At 37.6% G+C, this 22,981-nt stretch overlaps 1 protein-coding gene across 4 annotated transcripts in view; it reads left to right on the top strand.

Annotated features, from left to right (window-relative positions):
* Positions 1-521: 521 nt before the first annotated feature.
* Positions 522-22,981, top strand: part of Tbc1d23 (TBC1 domain family member 23) — a 60,090-nt gene continuing 37,630 nt past the window's right edge. For 2 of the 4 annotated variants that reach the window (XM_070030385.1, XM_070030383.1), the window contains exons 1-7: positions 522-674; positions 4,130-4,168; positions 11,864-11,975; positions 13,915-14,020; positions 15,243-15,447; positions 20,535-20,658; positions 22,814-22,938. In XM_070030385.1, coding sequence (XP_069886486.1) covers positions 622-674; positions 4,130-4,168; positions 11,864-11,975; positions 13,915-14,020; positions 15,243-15,447; positions 20,535-20,658; positions 22,814-22,938 — 764 coding nt within the window. In that variant the 5' untranslated portion in view covers positions 522-621. The remainder of the gene's footprint in view (positions 675-4,129; positions 4,169-11,863; positions 11,976-13,914; positions 14,021-15,242; positions 15,448-20,534; positions 20,659-22,813; positions 22,939-22,981) is intronic. The other 2 variants (XM_070030386.1, XM_070030384.1) reach the window with 1 other exon arrangement.

Below are 22,981 nucleotides of genomic sequence, written 5' to 3'. Positions count from 1 at the left end.
GCTTGTCTCTGATGTCCTACTTAAGCTTTTCGCCCCCTTCATCCGCCCCCCCCCTTCCCCCGCCCCGCTTCCCCCAGTTCTACGGTCTGGTTTTACGCTCCGGGTAAAAGGCTAAAACACAGTTTTCTTTCCTATTCCGTTGAGTTATAAGTATCAAATACTCAGATGTAAAGAAGATACCCCTGTGAGCATTCCTCCATGCCCCCGCCTAGCTCCACCGCCAGGGATCTCAGCTCTCTACGTGGGAAGGACGACGCTAAGCGGACGCCAAGCAGCGATTTCCCACGCTCACAGAGCCTCGCGCGTGAGACGCACTTTCCTCCAATCACGCCACAGCCACTCTCCTCGCTGGGCCCCGCGGCATCCTGGGATTTGTGGTCTTTTAAAGATGAGCAGCTCCCCTTAGACCACGCCTCTAGCGCCAGACACCGCCTTCTCACCCTCGGGACGTCGTGACGTCACGGCGTCGCATTCCTCCCGTTCCCTTGACCCCGCCCTGTTTCTTTCCCTCTGTGGGAACCTCACTGCCCGACTTCCGAAGACCTTTTACGACGTTGGGTCTCAGAGTCGTTCTCTGCGCCAGACCCACTTTTCGGCAAAGTGACGTGGACGTCAACAGCAATGGCGGAAGGAGAAGAGGTCCTGCCATTGCCGACGTCGGGCGGCGACGGCTGGTGAGTGAGAGCCTAGGATTGGCTCCCCCTGGCCCCATGCTCTTCCTCCCCAGCACCCTGCGGGTCTGCGGGGCAGCGCGGCTGGCGCAGGCCCGGAACGGAGCCCCGGTCCCCGGCGAGGTGCGGCGTCCTGCCCCGCCTCCCTGCCCGCGGGCTCCCAGCCGCCCTGGGGCTGTGCTGCGGGCGCCGGGGCTGGACGCGCCGGGGCTGGACGGCCCGGGAGAGGGGTGCTGTGCAGCAGCCAGGCCCCAGCCCAGGCTCCGCCTCCGTCCGCCGGCCCACCGAGCGAGCGGAGGAGGGTGCCTTCGGGACTGGGTCGGCTGGGCACTTAGAGGAGTAGGCAGGTTAAGAAGGAAGTTCCTTGGACGTAGATCAGAGATCCTGGTATTGCCATTTGAAGACTTCTTGAACTTGTCCCAGCCCTGCGACCTTTATCTGAGGGTTCAAAGATAACACCCAGAAATACCCTTTCACACTGATGATATTCCTCCTCCTCCTCATCCCTCCCTCCCTCCTTCCTTCCAAAAACAAACTCTCGCTTCCAACAGTTTTCTTTCCGATATTTGTCTCTGGTGTAAGTTTGCCTTATCCCTTCCTACCACTTTCCTTACAGCTTGATTTCATAGCTTTGAATGCAATGTGGAACTTTGTTCTTGACGCTCCCAAGCCTTTGCATGCTTACCTGATTTGTTCCCGGAGTTATGGGAAGGACCTCCAGTAATCTCTTGGTAGGCATTACTCACCCAGTCTTACTCATCTTACGCTCCTACATTGAATTCGTTTCTATTCGCAGTACAGTGTCCCCTACTTCATGTGTTTATGAATACGAAATTTTTACAATTGATCTAAATGTTGACGTTATGGGCTTGTTCATATTACATGTTCATTGACGCTTCTGTTTACCACAAATAAACACCAAACAATATAAAGCAGTGGTAGACATCTACTTTAGTGTGGAAAGAAAAGAAAAATTCACCTTAACTGCCAGATATCAAACATTATATTAGTGAAGTACACTCCAAGGTGTAGGAGAAGAACTAATCATGACCTAGATATGGTTTCTTCAGTTTGGTTATATTTTACTTGGAGGACTGACAGGTACACTTTGTAATACTATAAAATTAATCTTATTCTTTGGGAGTGTGAATATTATTAAGTTCCACATGGATTCATTGGGAAAAACTTCAGGAAAGCATTGGTGATTGAAATGGAATTTGAAGAAAAGGTGCAAACTGTTCTAAAGAAATAAAATGTGAGTCATGTATATAACTTAGATTTTTCTGTTAGCCTCACCAAAAGCTAATAAAAAGAAAGTTGAAATTATTTCCAATCATCACTTTGTTTAAGCTAATGTATCCAACATGTAATTTTGAACATAAAATCATTGTTAAAAAATAATTTCTGCCCAGCGCTGGTGGCTCATGCCTGTAATCCTAGCTACTCAGGAGGCTGAGATCTGAGGATCGCAGTTCAAAGCCAGCCGGGGCAGGAAAGTCCGTGAAACTGATCTCCCAATTAACCACCCAGAAAGCCGGAAGTGGCGCAGTGCTCAAGTGGTAGAGGGCTTGCCTTGAGCTTAAGAGCTCAGGGACAGCACCAAGGCCCAGAGTTCAAGCCTCATGACTTACCCTACCCACCCCCCAAAAAAATTCTTCCTCATTTTTAATCCAGTTCCTTGAAATCTGGTGTATATCTTACATTTAGCCTTCATTTCATTTTGGTCTAGCCACATGTCAAATGTTGACTATTGCACATGGCTGATGATTAAAATATTCATTAGGGCAGTAACAGGAATGATTTATTTATAGAGTTAATAACAAATTGCATGACTGAAGACAAGTTGCAGAAAAATAGGTCTGGGAAAATCATAGACAAGTTTTTTTGTTTTGTTTTGTTTTTAACTTTATGCTGCTGGGGTTTAAAAAAGTTCTTAAGGGATTATAGAATTCCTTTTAAAAAATGAGTGTCTCATGTAATCCTAGCTGATCAGATGATTGACATCTGACTATTGAGGATGGAAACTATTCTGGGCAGAAAAAAATGGCTCAAGTTGTAGAGTGCCAACTGTGAGTGAAAAAGCCAAACAAGAGCACATGGCCCTGAGTTCAAGCTCTATTCCTCCCCTCCCCCCCCCAACAGAGTGATATCAACATTGCAGAACTTTCCAGAAAGTGACATGGATGGTTATAGCATGCATACTGCAGTTTTGGAAGACAATTATATATTTCCTGTAGTCAACTGATTGAGGTGCATTTAGGCAAAATGTTTCTCAAGCTAACCTGTTTTAAGAAAGTTTTTTGATTAGGATGCTTAAGTGGAGTGAATGGTTATTAGAGGTAGCATTTATTCTTTTCTAGGGTTATTTTTATCTTTGATGTGGCTTCCCACACCTGCTTATTTTACTTTTGTGATTGGAAGAATCTTACATACTCTGTTGGGATTTTGTTTTCCCTTTATTTTCTTCTAATTTTTCTTTATCTGTCCTTCTCATCAGTTCACCAGATAGGAAACTTACTAGATATAGGAAAGACCTTGGGATTGAAGCCATAGACTCAGTAAAACCTCTTTTCTTATAGTACTTAATGAATGAATTGTTAAATAATTGTGACACTTTTAGTTTTATAAAAAGAGTAACTGTCACATTTTTAATTTTGTCCAGTGGAAAGTTTTCTAAAATGTATTCCCTTACCACCTATCAAAAGCTCATCTTAATGACCAAGGATCATTCATTTTACAAATGGAAGTGTACTAGAATAAAACTAGGTCCCTGCCCTCCAGGAATTTATGATCTAGTTAGATGAGGCATGTTTTTGACAGTTGATTACTTTTGTGCTACTATAGTACAGCGTGACCCTTAGCTCTGTTTTTAGTCAGATATGGTAGATTACTGCTATGTTGAATGGGCCTACAGTGAATTCAGTGTTTATAATTTTTTCCTGTTTTTTTTTTTCTGTTGTTAGTGCTATGTTCCAATTTGTTTAAACTAGATAAACTTTGTTAAAAGTCTATGTTTGGGCTGGGGACATGGATTAAATTTGGAGCACCTGCTGAACAAGCTTGAGGCCCTAAGTTCAAACTCCATCACCCTCTTCCCCCAAATGTATGTACATCCTTTTTTATTTTAGTATTAGTGTGGCCTCAGGACCTCATGCTTGGTCTACATCTTGAGTCCTGCCCCTATTGCGTCAAGCTTTGCCCAGGGCTAGCCTTGGTCCCCAGTCCTAACTCTGCTTCCCAAGTAGCTCTGATTACAGAGGTGATCCACTATGCCTGGTTTGTATACACCTGGATTCTTAGATTCTTAGATTATTACTTTTACTAGCTCTCAATTATCTTCTAACTCAGTGATTTCCAAAACTTACATGTGCTTTGGAATTGCCTGGATTTCTTTCTAAAATGCAGATTCAGTTTCAGAAGATTTTGCGTGAGATCTGAGATTCTGTATTTCTGACTAGGTCTTCTGCTGATTTATGGACCACACTTCAGTTAGCAAGGTATGGGGTGATGTATATCTCACGATGAATACTTTATATTTTATGTTTTATTACTTATGTAATAATTTTATAATTTACACGACTTATTGCTCTTCAAACCGTGAACTTCTCAAGGGCAGTGACTGATAGATAGGTGGCTCAAGAAATGTTGAGTGAATATATGCATGAGTACAGACTTGAACAGCTATATGTAGTAGCATGGTAAGCTGTCATTCCATATAGAATTCCTGACTTCTATACTTTGATTTTTTTTCCCTCCTTGTCTTCCTCCTTTTTGTTTTCTGTTTTGGCAGTACTAGGTTTGAACTTACAGCCTTGCTCGTGGTAGCAGATACTTTATTGTCATATTGTCAGCTCTCAGCTTTGTGTTTTGTTTTATTGTTTTGTTTTATGCTGGTTCTAGCACTTGAATTCAGGGCATCATGCTGAGGCACAGCTCTACTTCTAGCCTCTTGCAGGTTAGTTGGAGATAGGAGTTTCAGCAGAAGTGGCATGGTGACTCAAGTGGTAGAGGGCTAGTCTGGAGCCAAAGAAGCTCAGGGACAATACCCAGGCCCAGAGTTCAAGCCCCAGGCCTAGGGGAAAAAAGTTAACAAAAAGTTGGGCTGGGATATAGCCTCAGTGGCAAAGCACTTGCCTAGCAAGTACAATATTCTGGGTTTGATCCCCAGTACAAAAAAAAAAAAAAAGAAAAGAAAGGAAAGGAAGGAAGGAAGGAAGGAAGGACAAAACAAAATAAAAAAAAAAGAATTTCAGAGGTTTGTCTCCCATGCTGGCTTCAAGCCTCAATCCTCACATTTCATCTTTCTGAGGAGCTAGGATTACAAGCATGAGCCACCAGTACTCAGCTTCTATTTCAATGTTTTTGTGAGCTGTCTAACTGCTGTCGAGTGTAGTACTAATATTTAATAGAAAGCCAGGTTGATCAGAAATTCCCTAAGCTTGCTACCTTTCTGGAACTTCAGCTATCTATCTATCTATCTATCTATCTATCTATCTATCTATCTATCTATCTATCTATCTATCTATCTATCTACCTATCTATCTATCTATCTAATCTATCTGCAGAGTTTCACTGTGTAGTTTAGGCTGACCTGGCCACACATTTGTCAACTTCCTTTGTCAGCTCTCCAAATACTGGGACTACAGGTCTGTAACGCCACATGTACCACTAAGCTTGGTGTTAATAGGTTCTTTTTTTACGTTCTGTACATTTTGTAATAGTATCTCAAGGCTCTCACTTTACAAGTATTAAAATATGAGAAAAGATCTGCAATGTCACTTATTGCTATTTTAGATGTGACTGGTAAGTTATTATGTTTATTATGAAAGAGAATTTTTAGGAGGTTGTTGGTAGCTTGTGAGACTGGGAAGGCTAGATATTACCTTAGGCAGAAATAAAGAGCCATGTGAGGTGGCATGCTTCTGTAGTACCTGCTCCCTAGGAGTCTGAGGTGGAAGGATCATTTGAGCTCAGAAGGTTGAGGCCACCTTGGACACCATAGAAGCTGCTGTTGATGATGACGATGATTGATGAAGAAGAGGAGGAACAGCAGCAACTATGTCATATATGCCATTCACATGTCATATGTCAGTATATGTCATATATGTCATGTGCATAATTTATATGCAACTTGCTATGTCATGTATGTCATGTGTCATGCCATGTGCCACATATGCTACTAATATGCCGCATGTGTCATACATGCCGTGTATGTCATTCATGTTATAATGCAATCATGCCACATATACCATGCATATAATTCAAATGTCATTTTTGGCACATATGCCATGAATGCCACTTAACCCATACATGTCATTTATATCATGTATATGATCTATGGCACTTGTGTCATTTATATCACATGTCAGATATGTCATGTATATGTCAGATATGTCACCTGTGCGTTTGGCATGCATGCCATTTATATCACATATATCATTCACATGCCACTCACATGTCATTTATGTGCCATGTGTGTCATTCATGTCATGCATGTCATATACCATGCTTGTGTCATACATGCTTTATATATGTCATGCCCCCAATTTTGCCACATGTCATGTAAATGACATACACATGTAAATGACATTCATGTCGTAGCCATACATGTAACTTGTGTCATCTATGATACATGTCACTCACATGCCACATGTCATTTATGTCACATGCCATGTGTCATATATGTCACACATAGCATTTATCACGTCATTCATGTCATTTATGACACATGCAATATAGGCCACACATGCCATTCATGTCATATGTGTTATCTACAGTATGCCATTTACATGTCATATGTTTCATCTATATGTCATATTCCAGGTGTGACATATGTCAATATGCCAGGTGTGTCATTTATATGCCACACGTGTTATGCATGTCATTTATATGTTAAGTATGTCATGCATGTGTCATACGTGTCATTTATGTAACATCTGTGGAGATGGTGATCTGAGGATTGAGATTTGAAGCCAGCCCTGGCAGGAAAATCTGTGAGACTCTTATAGCCAATTAACTGCCAAAAAGCTGGAAGTGGAACTGTGGCTCAGTGATAGCACTCTAGCCTTGAGCAAAAAAGCTAAGGGACATCATCCAGGCCCTGAGTTCAAACCTGAATATTGGCACAAAAAGTATAATCAGAGGGCAAACAAAAAGAAGTTGAAGAGAACTTATAAGAAAAAAACTGGAGAACTTAGTATTTTATCAGTACTATTTACATTAAAGTCTTAATTTTAATGCAGATTTTATAGTCTTTAAGATATTTCCAAAATATTACGTCTCATATTTTGCTTCTGGTAGGGTTTTTTTTTTTTTTTTTTTTTTTTTTTTTGCCGGTCGTGGGGCCTGAACTCTGGGCCTGGGCGCTGTCCCTCAGCTCTTCAGCTCAAGGCTAGCACTCTACCACTGGAGCCACAGCGCCACTTCTGATTTTCTGGTGGTTTATTGGAGATAAGAGTCTCACGGACTTTGCTGTCCAGGCTGGCTTTGAGCTGGGATCCTCAGATCTGAGCCTCCTGCGTAGCTAGGATTACAGGCGTGAGCCACCAGCATCTGGCTGTCTCTGGTAGTTTTAATAGCAACAATAAGGTTAGTAATTGGATTTTGCATGCAAAAGAAATACATTTTAATTAATTCATAGAGACGCATACACTCATTTGCAGTGAGAATATTTTGCAGTGTGAATTTTTTGTATAAATTTAGTGAGACAATTGAGTTAAATACGCTGTAATATACAGCCAATGAGGAGGAGTATTCTGAACAGAATTGATAAAATAGGCTTGACAAAGTATTTCTGTTGCATAGTGCTGAAATGTGGATTCTACTTGGTATAAACCAAAGACAATGCCTTTCTTTATGTATCAAGAAACAAAATAGTTGAGCAAAGCATTTGTAGTTCAGAAAACATTTGCTGAATACTGGTTATATTCAAGCTGTGTAAGGTGTTAGATAATAATAGAAACAGTTTTAAAATCAGAACTGTGCAGTGTAGTGGTTTGTTTGGGCACTTAAATTTTTTTCATCATTTTGGCAGAAGGAATACTACATGAAGATACCTTCAAAAGACACCTAAATACTACTGGTTTTGCAAGTTAAATGTTCTAGTTGAAAAGACTAGGATTGTAGTACAGTTTGAAAAGGGGCTGTGTGCAGAGGCCACATATTATATGATTCCATTTATATGAAATGTCCAGCTAGGTAAAGATATAGAGACTCGAGGTAAATGAGTAGTTGTCAGGAAGGGAACAAGAGGACTGGTTACTGAGGAGTAATAGGGAATGATTAATATTGGCATCAGTTTTTTATATATATGGAAAAAATAGTAGGGGATTAAGTCTTGGTTTTATCTTCTGTTTAGTGACAGTATCTACACTTAAACGATTTCCACAAGTCTCAAAATTATGGAAAAATATTTTTAGAGCATAGTTGAGAAAAAGACAGTTTACAAAAGTTTAATTGTATTTACAAGTGGGAGATATTTTATAGATTTTTAGTTTTAGGAACACAATGTGTGGAATCCAGTTTGTTATTTATTTAAATATAATTTTATTATTATTATAGTGTTGTACAGAGGTGTTAACATTTCATAAGTAATGAGTATATTTCTTTTTTTTTGATCTAATCTAGTTTTTTTTTTTTAGTGGAGGGTGGGGGTGGGGGTGGGTTCCGGGGGCTTGAACTCAGGGTCTGGATGCTGTCCCTGAGCTTTTTTTTGGTCAAGGTTAGCACTCTTACCGGTTTGAGCCACAACTCCACTTCCAGTTTTCTGATGGTTAATTCGAGGTAAAAGTCTCAAGGCTTTTCCTACCATTGTTGGCTTCAAATTGAGATCCTCAGATCTCACCTTATGAGATCTGAGGATTACAGGTGTGAGCCACCAGTCCAATCTTTTAAATCACATTTTTCCATATGATTCAATATGATTTATTCAGAAAAAAACCCAACATTTTAGTTGAATTTGTTAATGCTAGAACTACTTAGAAATGCATATTAAATTTGGTAGTGATTGGAAATTTACACTTTTTTCCTCAACATTGTACAAATATTCCATATGTTACTCACCATTTGGTTGAGGAAACAAAATCTAATTAAGTTATTGCTATGAGTATAAACATGAACTAACTCTATATAAATCTAATTGCATTGTTTGCCTAGATGTAATTATAATGCAGCTTGGGATCCTAAGTTAGATAATTCAGTGACAAAGTATCAAATTAGGGGAATGTCTGGAAGATTAAATTTGAAGCAACCTGTGATATTTATTATACTAATGCAGTGATGATTGACATAACCTGTGGTATTCTAATATATGAAACATTCAAAGTCACAGAACAACGAGGGAGGTGGGCTTCTCTTTTCTACCTGCAGAACCCTCCTAGTTACTCAGGAGGCTGAGATCTGAGGATCATGGTTCAAAGCCAGCCCGGGCAGGAAAGTCTGTGAAACTCTTATCTCCAATAAACCACCAGAAAACCAGAAGTGACGCTGTAGCTCAAGTGGTAGAGCACTTGTCTTGAGCTGAAGAGCTGAGGGACAGCACTCAGGCCCAGAGTTCAAGGCCTATGACTGACAAACAAAAAAACAAAAAACTTTGAATTTTCTTTACTTTTTACTTTCTGAGCAAAGGAAATCATTACTTGTTTTACATACTTACTAGAATACATGAGCAGGCCTGTATTTTTCTATTTTAAGACCTGTTTGAATATCTAGTATATTCATATCAGCCTTAGCTTGTAAGGTCAGTAACATAATCTTGAACTGAGAAATATATATCATATCCACTATATCCACATGCATTTGCTTTTGTGCATTAAAATTGTGAGTATTGCTTGTCCAAAAGTGAATAGTTGGCCTAGGGAGAAAAATTCTGTGTGAGACACGAGTGCTGTATAGACTTCCTATCTCTGCTGACTCTTCCATGAAGTGTTTTTACATGAAAATTGTGGTTTTTAGTTCTTGCTATTTTTTCAAGCACATTTGTAATGTGGAAGATCTTTAACTGAACCTTTGCCTTGCTCAGAGCTCATGTTATTTTTAATTATTTAGGTTTGTGAGCAGTATCTTTTACTATATAAGGCGTAGAGGTGTAGCACTTTCTGGTCTCTGTAGGAGTTCTTCTTGCTCATGGTTGTACTGCTGGAGATCACAGTTTGTGGTTCCCTTGAGGACAACATCAAAGAACTCAACAACAGCTGTATCAACAAGATGTTCCTGTCCATTATTGTGATTTAAAAACTACTTTGGGGTTTGGGCATTTTTTTTTTGCCCTCTCCTTCCCCCACTCCCCCCACTGGCTTTGTTGTCTGGAATAGTAAGGGATTTGGCAAAGTTAACTTTAAAAAGAATGTAAAGTTTTTGTACTGAAAAGTGGAAAAATTCTAGCTTACTTGTTTATTTTTAGTTCTTCATTTCAGTCAAACTTTTGACCATTGAAATAAGTGATGAGATGCTAGTGAATTTTTTTCAGCTACAAACTGATCTTCAAATTCTGGCAGGATGTCTTACGTGTTTTTGGAAAAAGCCCAAATCTTTATCAAGTATAGGTCTACAGCTGAGGAATAGACTTCAAATATCTTTCCCTCCATTTTCCTTTCAGTATTTTGTGATCATATAGCAAAAGATCAAAATGTTTCTCTTTTTTCTTGTTAGCATATATTATTTGTACAAAAGAGGTTCCTTGTGATACCTCCATACTTTCATATAATGTACTTTGATCAAATTCACACTATTACTCTTTCTTACTCCTCTTCCCTCTCCTTTTTAGGTAATTTTGATTTTTGGTTTGCCCAACCCCTATTCTTTGCTTCATAGCATATTTTATAGCAATTTTTTATTGTGATTGATTACATAAATTTCACAAATTTCACAGTATTGTGGGGATAGTGATACTTAAAGTCATAAACACATTCTAACCTTCATGGGGCAAATTGTCTTTTTTTTTTTTTGTCGGTCATGGGGCTTGAACTCTGGACTTGGGTGCTGTCCCTCAGCTCTTCAGCTCAAGGCGAGCACTCTACCACTTGAGCCACATTGCCACTTCCAGTTTTTCTGGTGGTTAATTGGAGGTAAGAGTCTCAGGGACTTTCCTGCCCAGGCTGGCTTTGAACTGTGATCATCACATCTTAGCCTCCTGAGTAGCTAGGATTACAGGCATGATCCACCGGTGTCCTCGAATTGTCTTTATCCTGGTCTATAAAGTTTATGAGTTCTGTGAGCTTTGACAATACAGTTAGATAATTTTTAAATATGTTTTATTTTGTCTTCATGCATGTATATGAAGATCTTTGACAGTATTTACTTTTTCATTTTCCTCCCTTCACTGGTTCTCAACCCCAAACATTTTACATGTGTCATTTTCTTCCTCAGTCTGGATATGAGATGAACATACATATTTGTCTTTCTAACTCTAGCTTATTTCACTTACAGTTCTATCCATTAGAATAATTCTATTCTATATGTCTATAATATAATATTCTATATGTCTAGATAATACTCCATTATATATATATATGACATATGCATTATTTCTGAATTGATAGATACCTTGGCTGACCATACAGGGTGGCTATTTTGACTCATGCTGTAATAAACATGATTGTGCAGATATCTATCTTGTTTGTTGACTTATACTCCTTTCAGATGTATAGTGAAGATTGGTATAGTGGGATCATATGGCATGTTGTTCTGGTCTTAGTTTTTTTTAATTTAATTTTTATTTTTTATTGTGAAAATACTGTACAGAGGGGTTACAATTACATGGGCAAGATAATGAGTACATTTCTTATCAAGCATTGTAGCCTCCTCCTTTGTTTCCCCTTCGAGGACCCTCCATACTGATTTCCACAGTGGCTGTGCTAATTTACATTTCTACCAACAATATACAGTATAAGGGTTACTTTTTCTCCAACATCCTCATCAACATTGGTTGATTTTACTAATGGTGGAATCTCGTGTGCATATCCTTTATGGCTAAGAATGTTGAACATTTCTTTCTGTATTTATTGACTATGTACTTGTTTGTAGATCTGTCCAATTTATTTTCCATTTATACTAATTGGTATGCCTTGACATTACATTTTGATTGCCAAGACCTTTTTATCTTAGACATAACCTTTCATAGGCCATGCCTACCAATGAATCTTGAGTAAGAGCTGTAAAAGTTACCTTAATAAATAGTACCTGTTTTTGTTTAGGGAAAAGGATCTTGAAGAAGCTTTGGAAGCAGGAGGTTGTGATCTTGAAACTTTGAGAAATATAATTCAAGGGCGACCACTGCCTGCTGACCTGAGGGCCAAAGTTTGGAAGGTAACTGCAAACTAAAAGGAGAAAAGGTTAACCACTTAGTAGTTTTCAAAATTGATTTTCAGCTCTCTGAAAAGCCTTTACTGTTTTATGAGCATACCATATTCAGAAAATTGGTTAATACCTTATTAACATGTGTGTCTCTGTAGTATATTTCATAATGGTTTGGGTTTTAATTTGTCTTTTTTTTCCCTCTCATTGGGGTTTGAACTCTGGGCTTCATGCTTGTTCTGCTTGCTGGGCTGGTGCATTACCACTTGTGCCACACCTCCAGTCTATAGTGTGGATTTTGGAGAATGCTTTCTGTTTGTGGCCATGAGCAATAATGTTAATGATGACAGTTCATTGAAATGGATAAACGTAACTACTGAGTAAAATAAAGAATATAATATCTCATATGGAATGATCTAAGCTTTTTTTTTTTTTTTTGCCAGTCCTGGGGCTAGAAGCAGGGCCTGCGTACTATCCTTAACTTTTTTTTTTTTTTTTCCATCAAGACTAACTCTTGCATTTGTTTCATACCTCTACTTCTGGCTTTTTGGTGGCTAATTGGAGATAAGAGTCTCATGGACCTTTCTGCCCAGGCTGGCTTTGAACCACGATCTTCACATCTCACGCTCCAGAGTAGGATTACAGGCATGAACCTCTAGTGCTCCACTTTAAAGACTTTTTGTTTTTGTTTTTGTTTTTTGTTTTTTTTTTTTTGGGGTCCGGTCGTGGGGCCTGAACTCTGGGCCTGGGCGCTGTCCCTCAGCTCTTCAGCTCAAGGCTAGCACTCTACCACTTGAGCCACAACGCCACTTCTGGCTTTTTTCTTTTTGCTTATGTGGTGCTGAGGAATCGAACTCAGGGCCTCATGCATGCAAGGCAAGCGCTCTATCACTGAGCCACCTTCCCAGCCCCACTTTAAAGACTTTAAAGTAACCAAAGACCATTAAACAACTAAAGAATAGTAATCTCTTAGAATTACAATAATTTATTCAGCTATTTTATGTACCTATTTTAAATGAAATTTGCTTATTTCAGATTCTTTTTTTTTTTTTTTTTTTTTTTGTGGGACTTGAACTCTGAGCCTGGGTGCTGTCCCTGAACTTTTCAGCTCAAGGCGAGCACTCTACCATTTGAGCCACAGTGCTACTTCCAGTTTTCTGGTGGTTAATGGAGATAAGAATCTCATGGACTTTCCTGCCTAGGCTATCTTTGAACCTCAGTCCTCAGATCTCAGCCTCCTGAGTAGCTAGGATTACAGGTGTGAGCCACCGTCGCCTGGCTTAGATATTTTGCAATTGACTAGACTTTTTTTTTTTTTTTTTTTTTTTGCCAATCCTGGGGCTTGAACTCAGGCCTGGGTGCTGTCCCTGAACTGCTTTTGTTCAAGGCTAGCACTCTACCACTTGAGCCACAGTGCTACTTGTGGCTTTTCTGTTTATGTGGTACTGAGTAATTGAACCCAGGGCCTCATGCATGTGAGGCAAGCACTCTACCACTGAGCCACCTTCCCTGCTGCGAAGGACCTACTTTTTGAATTTGGTTAATATTTCATTTTAATATTTTGATCAATACATTGCTTTAAAAATCTTTAAAAATCTTATAAAAACATTTACTCAATTCATCAAGTATTTATATTTTATTATATGACACAGATATAGTCTTTGTGAGTATTACATTCTTTATGGAAGAGTGCTTGAATAGTTATGTGTGTATAGATATAATAAAGATTCAGTGTAATTCTTTTCACTAAATCAATATGAAGTCAAATTTAACAGAGGAGAATTTAAAATAACCCTTTTGGTTCATAGTGATGTCACCAAGAGTTCAACATTTGGTGGAGTAAAGATACTTTGTAATCTTGGTTCTTATTCCTGAATAAAATTATTACAGTGTATTTTCCAAGAATGAGAAATACCATATGAATCTGTTGCTTTTTAAATCTTTCTTCCAGATTGCTCTGAATGTTGCAGGAAAAGGTGATAGCTTGGCATCATGGGATGGTATTTTAGACTTGCCAGAACAGAACATTATTCATAAAGATTGCCTAGAATTTATAGGTAAGTTTAAGAATGGTTTTCTTTTTATAATTTGAGGTACATTGAATTTCTTAAGGGCTTATAAATAGTTTTATATGTCTTTTTAGGAGCCTAATTTTTACTATTTCTTTGATACATGTATTGATTTTTTATATACATTTGTCATTTTGCTGTGAACTATGGCTATGTACATGCTATGCAAGGGCTATACCACTGAATTGTATTTTCTGGCTTACACATATAGTTTTATCACATTTTAAAACCTATTTTTGGAATTAGAGATATGTATGATGATCTACAATGTTCAAATTAAAGGGGCTATGTTCTAGAAGTTTATATATTATAGATTATGATTTAGTGTAGAAAAACACAAATTATGAATGAATTGGTTTCTAATCACTGTAAAAACCTAATACATTAATCACTGTAAAAATATAATACAAATTGTTTATACTTCTCTTTTTCATTTATCTTTCCATTGGACATCTTTTAACTTTCCCATTTTAGTTAACTTATAGGTTAAATAGGTATATATATTATATATGTATATATTATATATAAATAGGCATATGTATATGCCTATATAACCAACAAGTATGTGTCTGCATATATGTACATATATATGCATATATGCGAAACTATGGCTGTGATGTAAGTTAGTGGTAGTATGTTTCCCCAGCATGCACAAGGTCCAGGGTTTCATTCTCAGCAACACACACACACACACACACACACACACACACACACACACACACACACACACACACACACACACACACACACACACACACACACACACACACACACACACACACACACACACACACACACACACACACACACACACACACACACACACACACACGGAAAAATGCTTTTGTGTAGTTTACTTTGTCATGATCTATATGCACTGTGTATTTGTAAGCAAATGGTATGTTCAATCGCTAAACCTCTAATTGATCCTTGATGACTTTTTGTTGTTGTTGGTTGTGGGGCTTGAACTCTGGGCCTGGGCACTGTACCTCAGCTCTTCAGCTCAAAGCTAGTGAGTGCTCTACCACTTGAGCCGCAGTGCCATTGCTGGTTTTCTAGTGGTTTATTTGAGATAAGAGTCTCACAGACTTTCCTGCCTAGGCTGGCTTTGAACCATGATTCTCAGATCTCAGCCTCCTGAGTAGCTAGAATTACAGGTGTGAGCCACTGGCACCCGGCTGATAACTTTATTTTGATGTTTATTTTCCAGACCATCTTTCAGTGCCGGAGGAAAAGGCATCAGAGTTACTTCTGGATATTGAATCTGTGATTACTTTTTATTGTAAATCACGCAACACTAAATATAGTACATCCCTTAGCTGGATACATCTACTGAAACCACTGGTGCATCTTCAGCTTCCACGGAGTGATTTATACAACTGCTTTTATGCTATCATGAATAAGTACATTCCCAGGTAAAATATGATTAGTTATGGTTTCAGAAGTGAATAATAGTCTGGTGAATAGTGGACTAAAATGATTAGGCTTACTTTGATGGTAAGGTAAAAAAATTAATGTAATTTTTAAGGTTGAATCATAATTGTTATTTGACTTGATTTTTAGTTAATAATTTCTACTTCTAGAGTTGTTATATGTAACGTAACTCTTCAGGTTTATTTGGTGCTCTCTATATTTTAGTATGTTTCCCTAAAAAATAGTATTACAGTATCTATGTAAAAAAATAATATTTTGGGAGTACCTCTTATGTGACATGCTGGGATTACAGTTAGGAACATCTCACAGAGATAAAAGTATTAAGCAAACTGAGTCTTAGGAAGGTAAAACACAGAGTGATACGGGAGTGTATGATGGGAGGGAGGGCTAATCATCTGTTATCAAAGCCACCTTTTCTAGGCTAATCAGAAAAACGTTGGTAGTTGTAGTCATACTAGTTTGGGGGTACTCAAGAGGTCAGAAAAAAATTGTAGTTCTTAGAGCTGGGGATCAGAATTTTTGAGCCGAAAGAAACCTTAGACATAATCTAGATTATTGGCTTTACTGTAGACCTTGGATGCACACTAGGGTAATGGTGGAACTCTTAATCCTACTATTTGCATGCCTACTTAATTAAATCAAAATCTCTCAGTTATGGTGATGGGACTAATGCATCAGTATTTGATTAGATTTTCCCAATCAGTTCTAGTGTTCTGTAGAGGTGGACTATGGCTCTGGACTTGGATGGTTAACTGATTTCCAGTTTTTCTATGGTTTTTTTTTTGTGTAACATATTATTCTAGGAGTGAATGTTTTATTTATTTTCTGATTTAAATAGTGACTACTATAAGGTGTGTGTCTGATTTATAATTATATAAGGACAGCGCCCAAGCCCAGAGTTCAGGCCCCACCACTGAGAAAAAAAAAAAAGAATATAATTACATAAAATGGAGTATATAACATATTTTATTATTATTTGATGGGCATTTGGGTTGTTTTCATTTGGGGCTATTATGAATATCTTGCTATGAATGATTGTGTACAAGTTTTGTGGGGGTATGTTTGTACTTCTGGGATATGTGCATAGGAATGGCTATGTATATAATATAACAATAATTTCTTCATTTTTTAATAATGTTGAAGCTGTGATTTTCATTTCTTTCTTTTTTTTTTTTTTTTTTTTTTGTAATCTGGGGTTTGAATTTAGGGCCTTAGTCTCTCATTCTCTTACTTGGCTTGCTTGTTCATCTTGTGCTTTGCCATTTGAACACAGCCCTTTAATGTTTACATGAAACTTTTTGTCTTGTTTTGTTTTCTTTATGTAGCCTTTTTTGAAGGGGGGATTGAACTCAGGGCCTTGAGCTTGTTAGACAAGTATCGTACCACTTGAGCTATATCCTAGTCCTTTAGCCAAAATACCTATTGCTGAAATACCAAATTTTATATATGGAAGGGAGTCAGTATGGCTTAATGATTCAACGCCTATTTTTAAATTTATTTTTATCCCTTTTTTAATTGCTATTGTAAAGGTGATATATAGAGGGATTACAGTTACATAAGTCAGATAAAGAGTACATTTATTTTTTGACAATGTCACCCCTTCCCTTGTTCTCTCACAGTTTTCCCACCCACAATTATATAGTTCATTTTCAGCATAGTGTCTAGTGAGTAAATACCAATGTTGCATCAATGCCCATGTTTTGTATATACATTTTAGGTCCATCACTTCCCCCCTCCCCCTCTGGTTATGGGGCTCAAACTAGGCCTGGGCACTGTCCCTGAGCTCCCTTTTGCACTCTGCCACTTGAGCCACAGTGCCACTTCTAGTTTTTCAGTGATTAATTGGAGATAAAGAGTATTACAGACTTACTTTCTTATGGGGCCTGACTTTGAACTGCCATCCTCAGATCTCAGCCTCATGAGGATCTAGGATTATAGGTGTGACCCTCTGTCACCCAGCTTGGTCTATTAATGCTTAGCAATGTAAATTACCTAATCTCAATTGTACTTTAGTTTTCACCTATAACTTTAGTTGTTTGTAAAGATGAGATGAACTGACTTGGTAAAATGCTTGTCACAGTGTCTGGCACATGACATTTCCTCAATAAATATCGGCTTTTATTATGATGACTTATGCTTTACCCTGTTAGGTATTTTTGCTATTTCATTATATGACATTCTTGCTTCATTCCTTTGTGACTGGTAAAATGCATCTCACTACAAAAGCTAAATGGAGTAGTTGATAGCAGAGTCTGATGAATTAGCAAAGCATATTGTCCAAATGAAGACTGAATCATCACTTTGTTCACAGCAATACATACATTAACCCAACTTCTGAAATATCTTGTATTTTTAACAGAGTAGTTAAAAAGTACTGCCGTTCTTATATTAAGATTTTTTAAACATTTTTAATTATTATTATCTTTAGTACAAAGAAGTCCCCATTCTATAAAACAGCACATGAATATAAGGTGTCTGACAACATTGTCACCCATCATTCCTAATGCATCCCTTCGCTCACTTTAAAAAAAAATTGAGATTAGTTGATTACATAAATGTCATATATTTCACAGTATTGTGGAATAGTGATACTTAGTTAAAGTTACAAACACATTTTAACCTTCACAAGGCAAATTGTCATCATGGTCTATACAGTTTGTGAATTCTATGAGCGTTGACAATACAAATTATGTTTTCCACATCAGGTCATGTTTACATTTCTTTCCTTTTGCTTAGTGTAGGCTGCTCCCTCTTTCCCTCTAATTCCTCTTCCCATTGCTGTCTTTGAGTTGCTTAGTTCTTTTTCTTCTATGTCCAGTGCAGCTGATGGGCCCCTTTGTTGTATGTTGTTCCATTTCCCACTTATTCTGTCCTCTTCCTGGCTTTCCTCCATAGAGTACGCATATCTATCATATATATGATCAAGAAGGAGGGAGTCATTTAGTAATAATACAACAAAATGAGTAGTTGTCCTATATTTCTTAAGTCCTGTTTACTTTGTCATATCTTCTTGGATTTTGGCTTGAGCATCCACACATATTAGGGAGACCATATTTGTCTCTTTGTTCTTGGCTTACCTCACTCAAAATAACTCGCTCTAGTTCTATCCATTTCCCTGAAATGCCATGTTTTATCCTTTCTAATGGCTGCATAATATTCCATTGTATATAGGTACATAATATTCCATTGTATATAGTTTTTTGGATCCACTCATCAGTAGTGGGGCATCTGGGTTGTTTCCAAATCTTGGCTATTGTGAACAGTGCTGCAATAAACATGGAGGTGCATGTGTCTTTGTATACTGGTTCCTGTTGTTCAGGGTAGATGCCTAGGAGTGGTATGCCTCGGTTGTAGGGGATGTCTATATTTAGCTTTCTGAGGTACCTCCAGACTGCTTTCCAAAGTGGCTATGTTAGTGTACATTCCCACCAGCAATGTAGTAGGGTTCCTCTTTCTCCACATCCCCTCCAGCATTTGTTGTTGGCTGAATTTAGGATGTAGGTCATTCTGACTGAAGTAAGGTGGTATCTCATTGTTATTGTTATTTGCATTTCCTTTACAGCCAGGGATGATGAACATTTCCTCATGTGTTTCTTTGCCGTTTTTATCTCTTCTTCTGAGAAGTCTCTCTTTAGCTCCCTTGACCATTTCATGATTGGTTTGTTAGATTTGTGAGGGGTTAGTTTCATTTACATTAAGATTATATTACCTTTTGAGAGGTTCTTTTTCCATGCAGTTGAATTCTGTTTGGTTTTGAGGTATTAAAAATGTAAACACATGGGGCTGGGAGTTTAGCCCAGCGGAAGGGCGCCTGCCCGGTGCGCGCAAAGCCCTGGGTTCGGTCCTCAGCCCTGGAAAAAAAAGCTACAAAAGACTAAAAATGTAAACACACTAAAACAAATTAATATGCATATGATGGCATCTAAGAAAGTTGCAGGACATAGAGGACTATAAGAATGCTGTGGATGTGGGAATTAGAAATAAGGCTTCTTTCCTTTTTTTTTTTTGGTCCAAGACCAGGACTTAAACTTGGTACCTGATGCTTTTGCTCATTGGCTAGCCCTCTACTAACTGAGCCATGCCTCCAACTTGAGAAATAAGGTTGATGAGTAGAAGTAGAGGCTGTATATAGGAAGGAGGAAGCAACTGTGCTTCCTGAAAAGTCAGTGTAGTGCATGGATGTGGTTTTGACCTGATCCCAGGGGTTGTCAATTGGGTACATGGGTATGGTGATGGTGACTTTCAGTTTAAGGTTGTGAGTGGCTACCATGTCCATGGGTGGAGGAACCTACTTAAAGCTGAACAGATACAAGAATGGACAGAGACTGCAGGGAATCCATGGCCCAGAATGTATCTCTATGCCTTTTATATAATCATTTCTACTATTAAAGTACTTTGTAGTAGAAGTTGTTTGGAACTTCCAAACATTTGTTTGGAAGAAGGTATTGTGATTAAAAAGGCAAAATATGTATTTAGTGCCTTTTACCTTAAGATAATATTTACATTTAACTTTTCCACTTTACTTCCACAACAATTCGTTGAAGTAGGACAACTATTCAATAAGTTGAGAATTTGGTACCTTCTGGAATTCACTCTGAGGACATATGGTACCTTGGCCACTTGGATAGTTTCTGAAATGTTCATCTGTGGTCATTCTGCCTTACACTTTTGCTTAAGGATATTCCAGGTTGAATATAAAAACTAGGACTAGCCTTCCCAGGAGTTTCCTTTTACTTGGCAGAAAAGAAGACAGGACCCTAACTTTCTTGCATTAAGCTAAGTGCCATTTTAAGTGATGGTTATAGTCCTCTTAATTGAATACTGCCTGGGTTCACCAGGAGAGAATCTTTGAAAAGTCCCTGTGTGCTTGCCAGGTGTATTAAAAGGGATACCAAGAAAGCTCTGCCTGGTTATTCCAGATAGGTTTGTATGAATGCTTTGATTTTCTTAGGGGGGGGTGGGGAGGAAGAAAGGGGGAAGAGAAAAGATGACTATTGTAGAGGGATTGATCAATGATACGATCAGTTTTAACCTGTTAATGAAAAAATTTATTTCTTTTGTCTTTTAGGGATTGTTCCCTGAAGGGGAGACCATTCCATCTTTTCCGATTACTCATCCAATACCACGAGCCAGAGCTTTGTTCTTTTCTTGATACAAAGAAAATTACTCCAGACTCCTATGCACTCAACTGGGTAATGAAGTGAAAGTAGGAGCACTTAATGAAAAATAGTTTATATAAAACTATTGTTAGGAAGGCTATTTTTCAAGAAGAAGAAAAAAAGATAAATTATAATTATTATTACTAAAAGGAAAGAAGAAAATTACTGACATTTAACATAGGGTTTTTTGCTCTTCACTTAGGTTTAGATTATGTGATAGGAGGGTTAACCTTTCTTTTTTTTGCACATGAATAGAAATAGAACTTACATAATTAGAATCTATTGATGCATCTTATCTTATATAATAATTATATACTTATATATTTGTTAAATGTAGCAATTAGTACCTATTTCTGCATATGCAGTATATTTAAATATCAGTTCAGTTTAAAACTTTTAAAAATTTGATGGTGTGCCAGGAACTGGTGGCTCACTCCTCTAATCCTAGCTACTCAGGAGGCTGAGATCTGAGGATCACAGTTGAAAGCCAGCGAGACTCTTACCTCCAATAAACTACCAGAAAACCAGAAGTAGTGCTTTGGTCAAGTGGTAGAGTGTTAGCCTTGAACTGAAGAGCTGAGGGACAGTGTCCAGGCCCAGAATTCAAGCCCCATCACTGAAAAAAAGATTGATGGTGTTATAAACTGGTAACCAATCTGAAAAAAAATTGTATTTCCAAATGGTTACTGTAAAACAATGTAAAATACAACTTAGTGTCTTTCTCTATTTGTATTTTCATTAGGAAGTCTTATTCTGGGTTAGCAGTTCTAACTGGCACTTTGGAGTCAAATTAATAAAATGCCTATAAAACCTTAGCTTCTTTGAGCTACCATTCATATGCTACCATTAAATCTAGTTATGTTAAAGCAAAATATTATTTCTTTTGAGCATTTTAAGTAATAGAGGTCTCTCTGCCTAGAAGATGCCATTTCTATTACCAGAAGTCTGAAATAGTACTCTACTATTTCAGTAGATTTAGCCTGAATTTTGAAACAACTGCTTTGCCTCTAGCTGCTCTGTCAGTTAATTCATTCTTAATACTGGTATCATGTTGATGAAAATAGAGTAGTTTCGGTTGTTTTTTTTTAATCATGAAATGAAACAAACTAATTTTTACACCTGAAGAACCCATAATAGTGGCAATAAAATGGTGATGTGAGTTCAGCTGAGATTAAAGATGCATATTCTGTTTGTATTTAAACCTTTTAATTGGAATTTGTGATAGTAATTTTTCAAACAACAGCAAAAAGAATCAGCAGCACTTTGGACAGTTAAAATGACCCTTACATGGACTGTTGAGTCTTGGACTTTTTTCTAGTACATGGTTCCTCACTAGCTTCAGAAATTTATTTCATCCCAGTCTATCATCTTGTCTGTGAAATAGGGAGAAAATGTCTACTTAGCAAGTAAGAATTAAAGATAATGAACAATGATATAACAATAATTTGGCACCAGGCATAAAGAATGAACTAAATATATGGATTCCCATTTGCTTTAGTCATTAAAGATATTATTGATATAATCCTCTAGATGGAGTTATTTCCAAACCTGATGAAAATTGTCTAATCAAAGTATTGAATTCATTCAATTTCAACACAATTAGGCTGTAGAGAGACTTAGATTGTAAAAAGTCTTTTATTTGCAAAACAAAACCAGAGAGCTGAAATCTATTGAAGAATAGTAATTTTATCTCTTTCAAATGACTTAAAATGTAAATCAATTTACACTTACACTGTCATTAAAATTTTACTGAGTGTTTGATCTTCACAAATACCTTGTAAATTTGAAAACTATGCTGTAAAAACTAAGTTGATTACACTAGCTACCCTTGGAGCTACATAATATACTTGTTACTGAGTTATGGCAGAGAAATGTATTGCATTGTTTAACATATTCCAGGTTAATTACCTCTCTTTTTACAACAGTGGTTGAAAATGAGTAGCAATACATACACCCCTAAACTCCTCTCCTGCTTTTAACAGTAGAAATGGCATCCTTAGAAAGGTTAAGTGAGGTGCCTGATTGGCCCACTGTGCCATTTTGCCCTTAGATTTCAACACTGAAGTACATATTAAATATCAGGTATAGATAATTTGATGTATTATTACTTAATCATTTACTTTAATACTTGTAAGAGACCAGGTCATCTCCAGTGGTTTATGTCTCTCATTTTATTTCCTGATTACAGCTTGGAAGTCTTTTTGCATATTACTGTTCCATTGAAGTCACTCAGGCAATATGGGATGGATATCTTCAACAAGCAGATCCATTTTTTATTTATTTTGTAATGTTAATTATTCTTGTTAATGCAAAGTAAGTATCAAGTTAGTTAGATTCTTTTTCTCACAGGTGCTCT

This window comes from Dipodomys merriami, unplaced genomic scaffold (assembly GCF_024711535.1).
Source record: "Dipodomys merriami isolate MVZ:Mamm:240054 unplaced genomic scaffold, mDipMer1.0.p SCAF_2, whole genome shotgun sequence".
Classification (NCBI taxonomy): Eukaryota; Metazoa; Chordata; class Mammalia; order Rodentia; family Heteromyidae; genus Dipodomys; species Dipodomys merriami.
The sequence above is the reverse complement of the archived record's forward strand: the minus strand, read 5'-3'. Positions and strand labels throughout refer to the sequence as shown.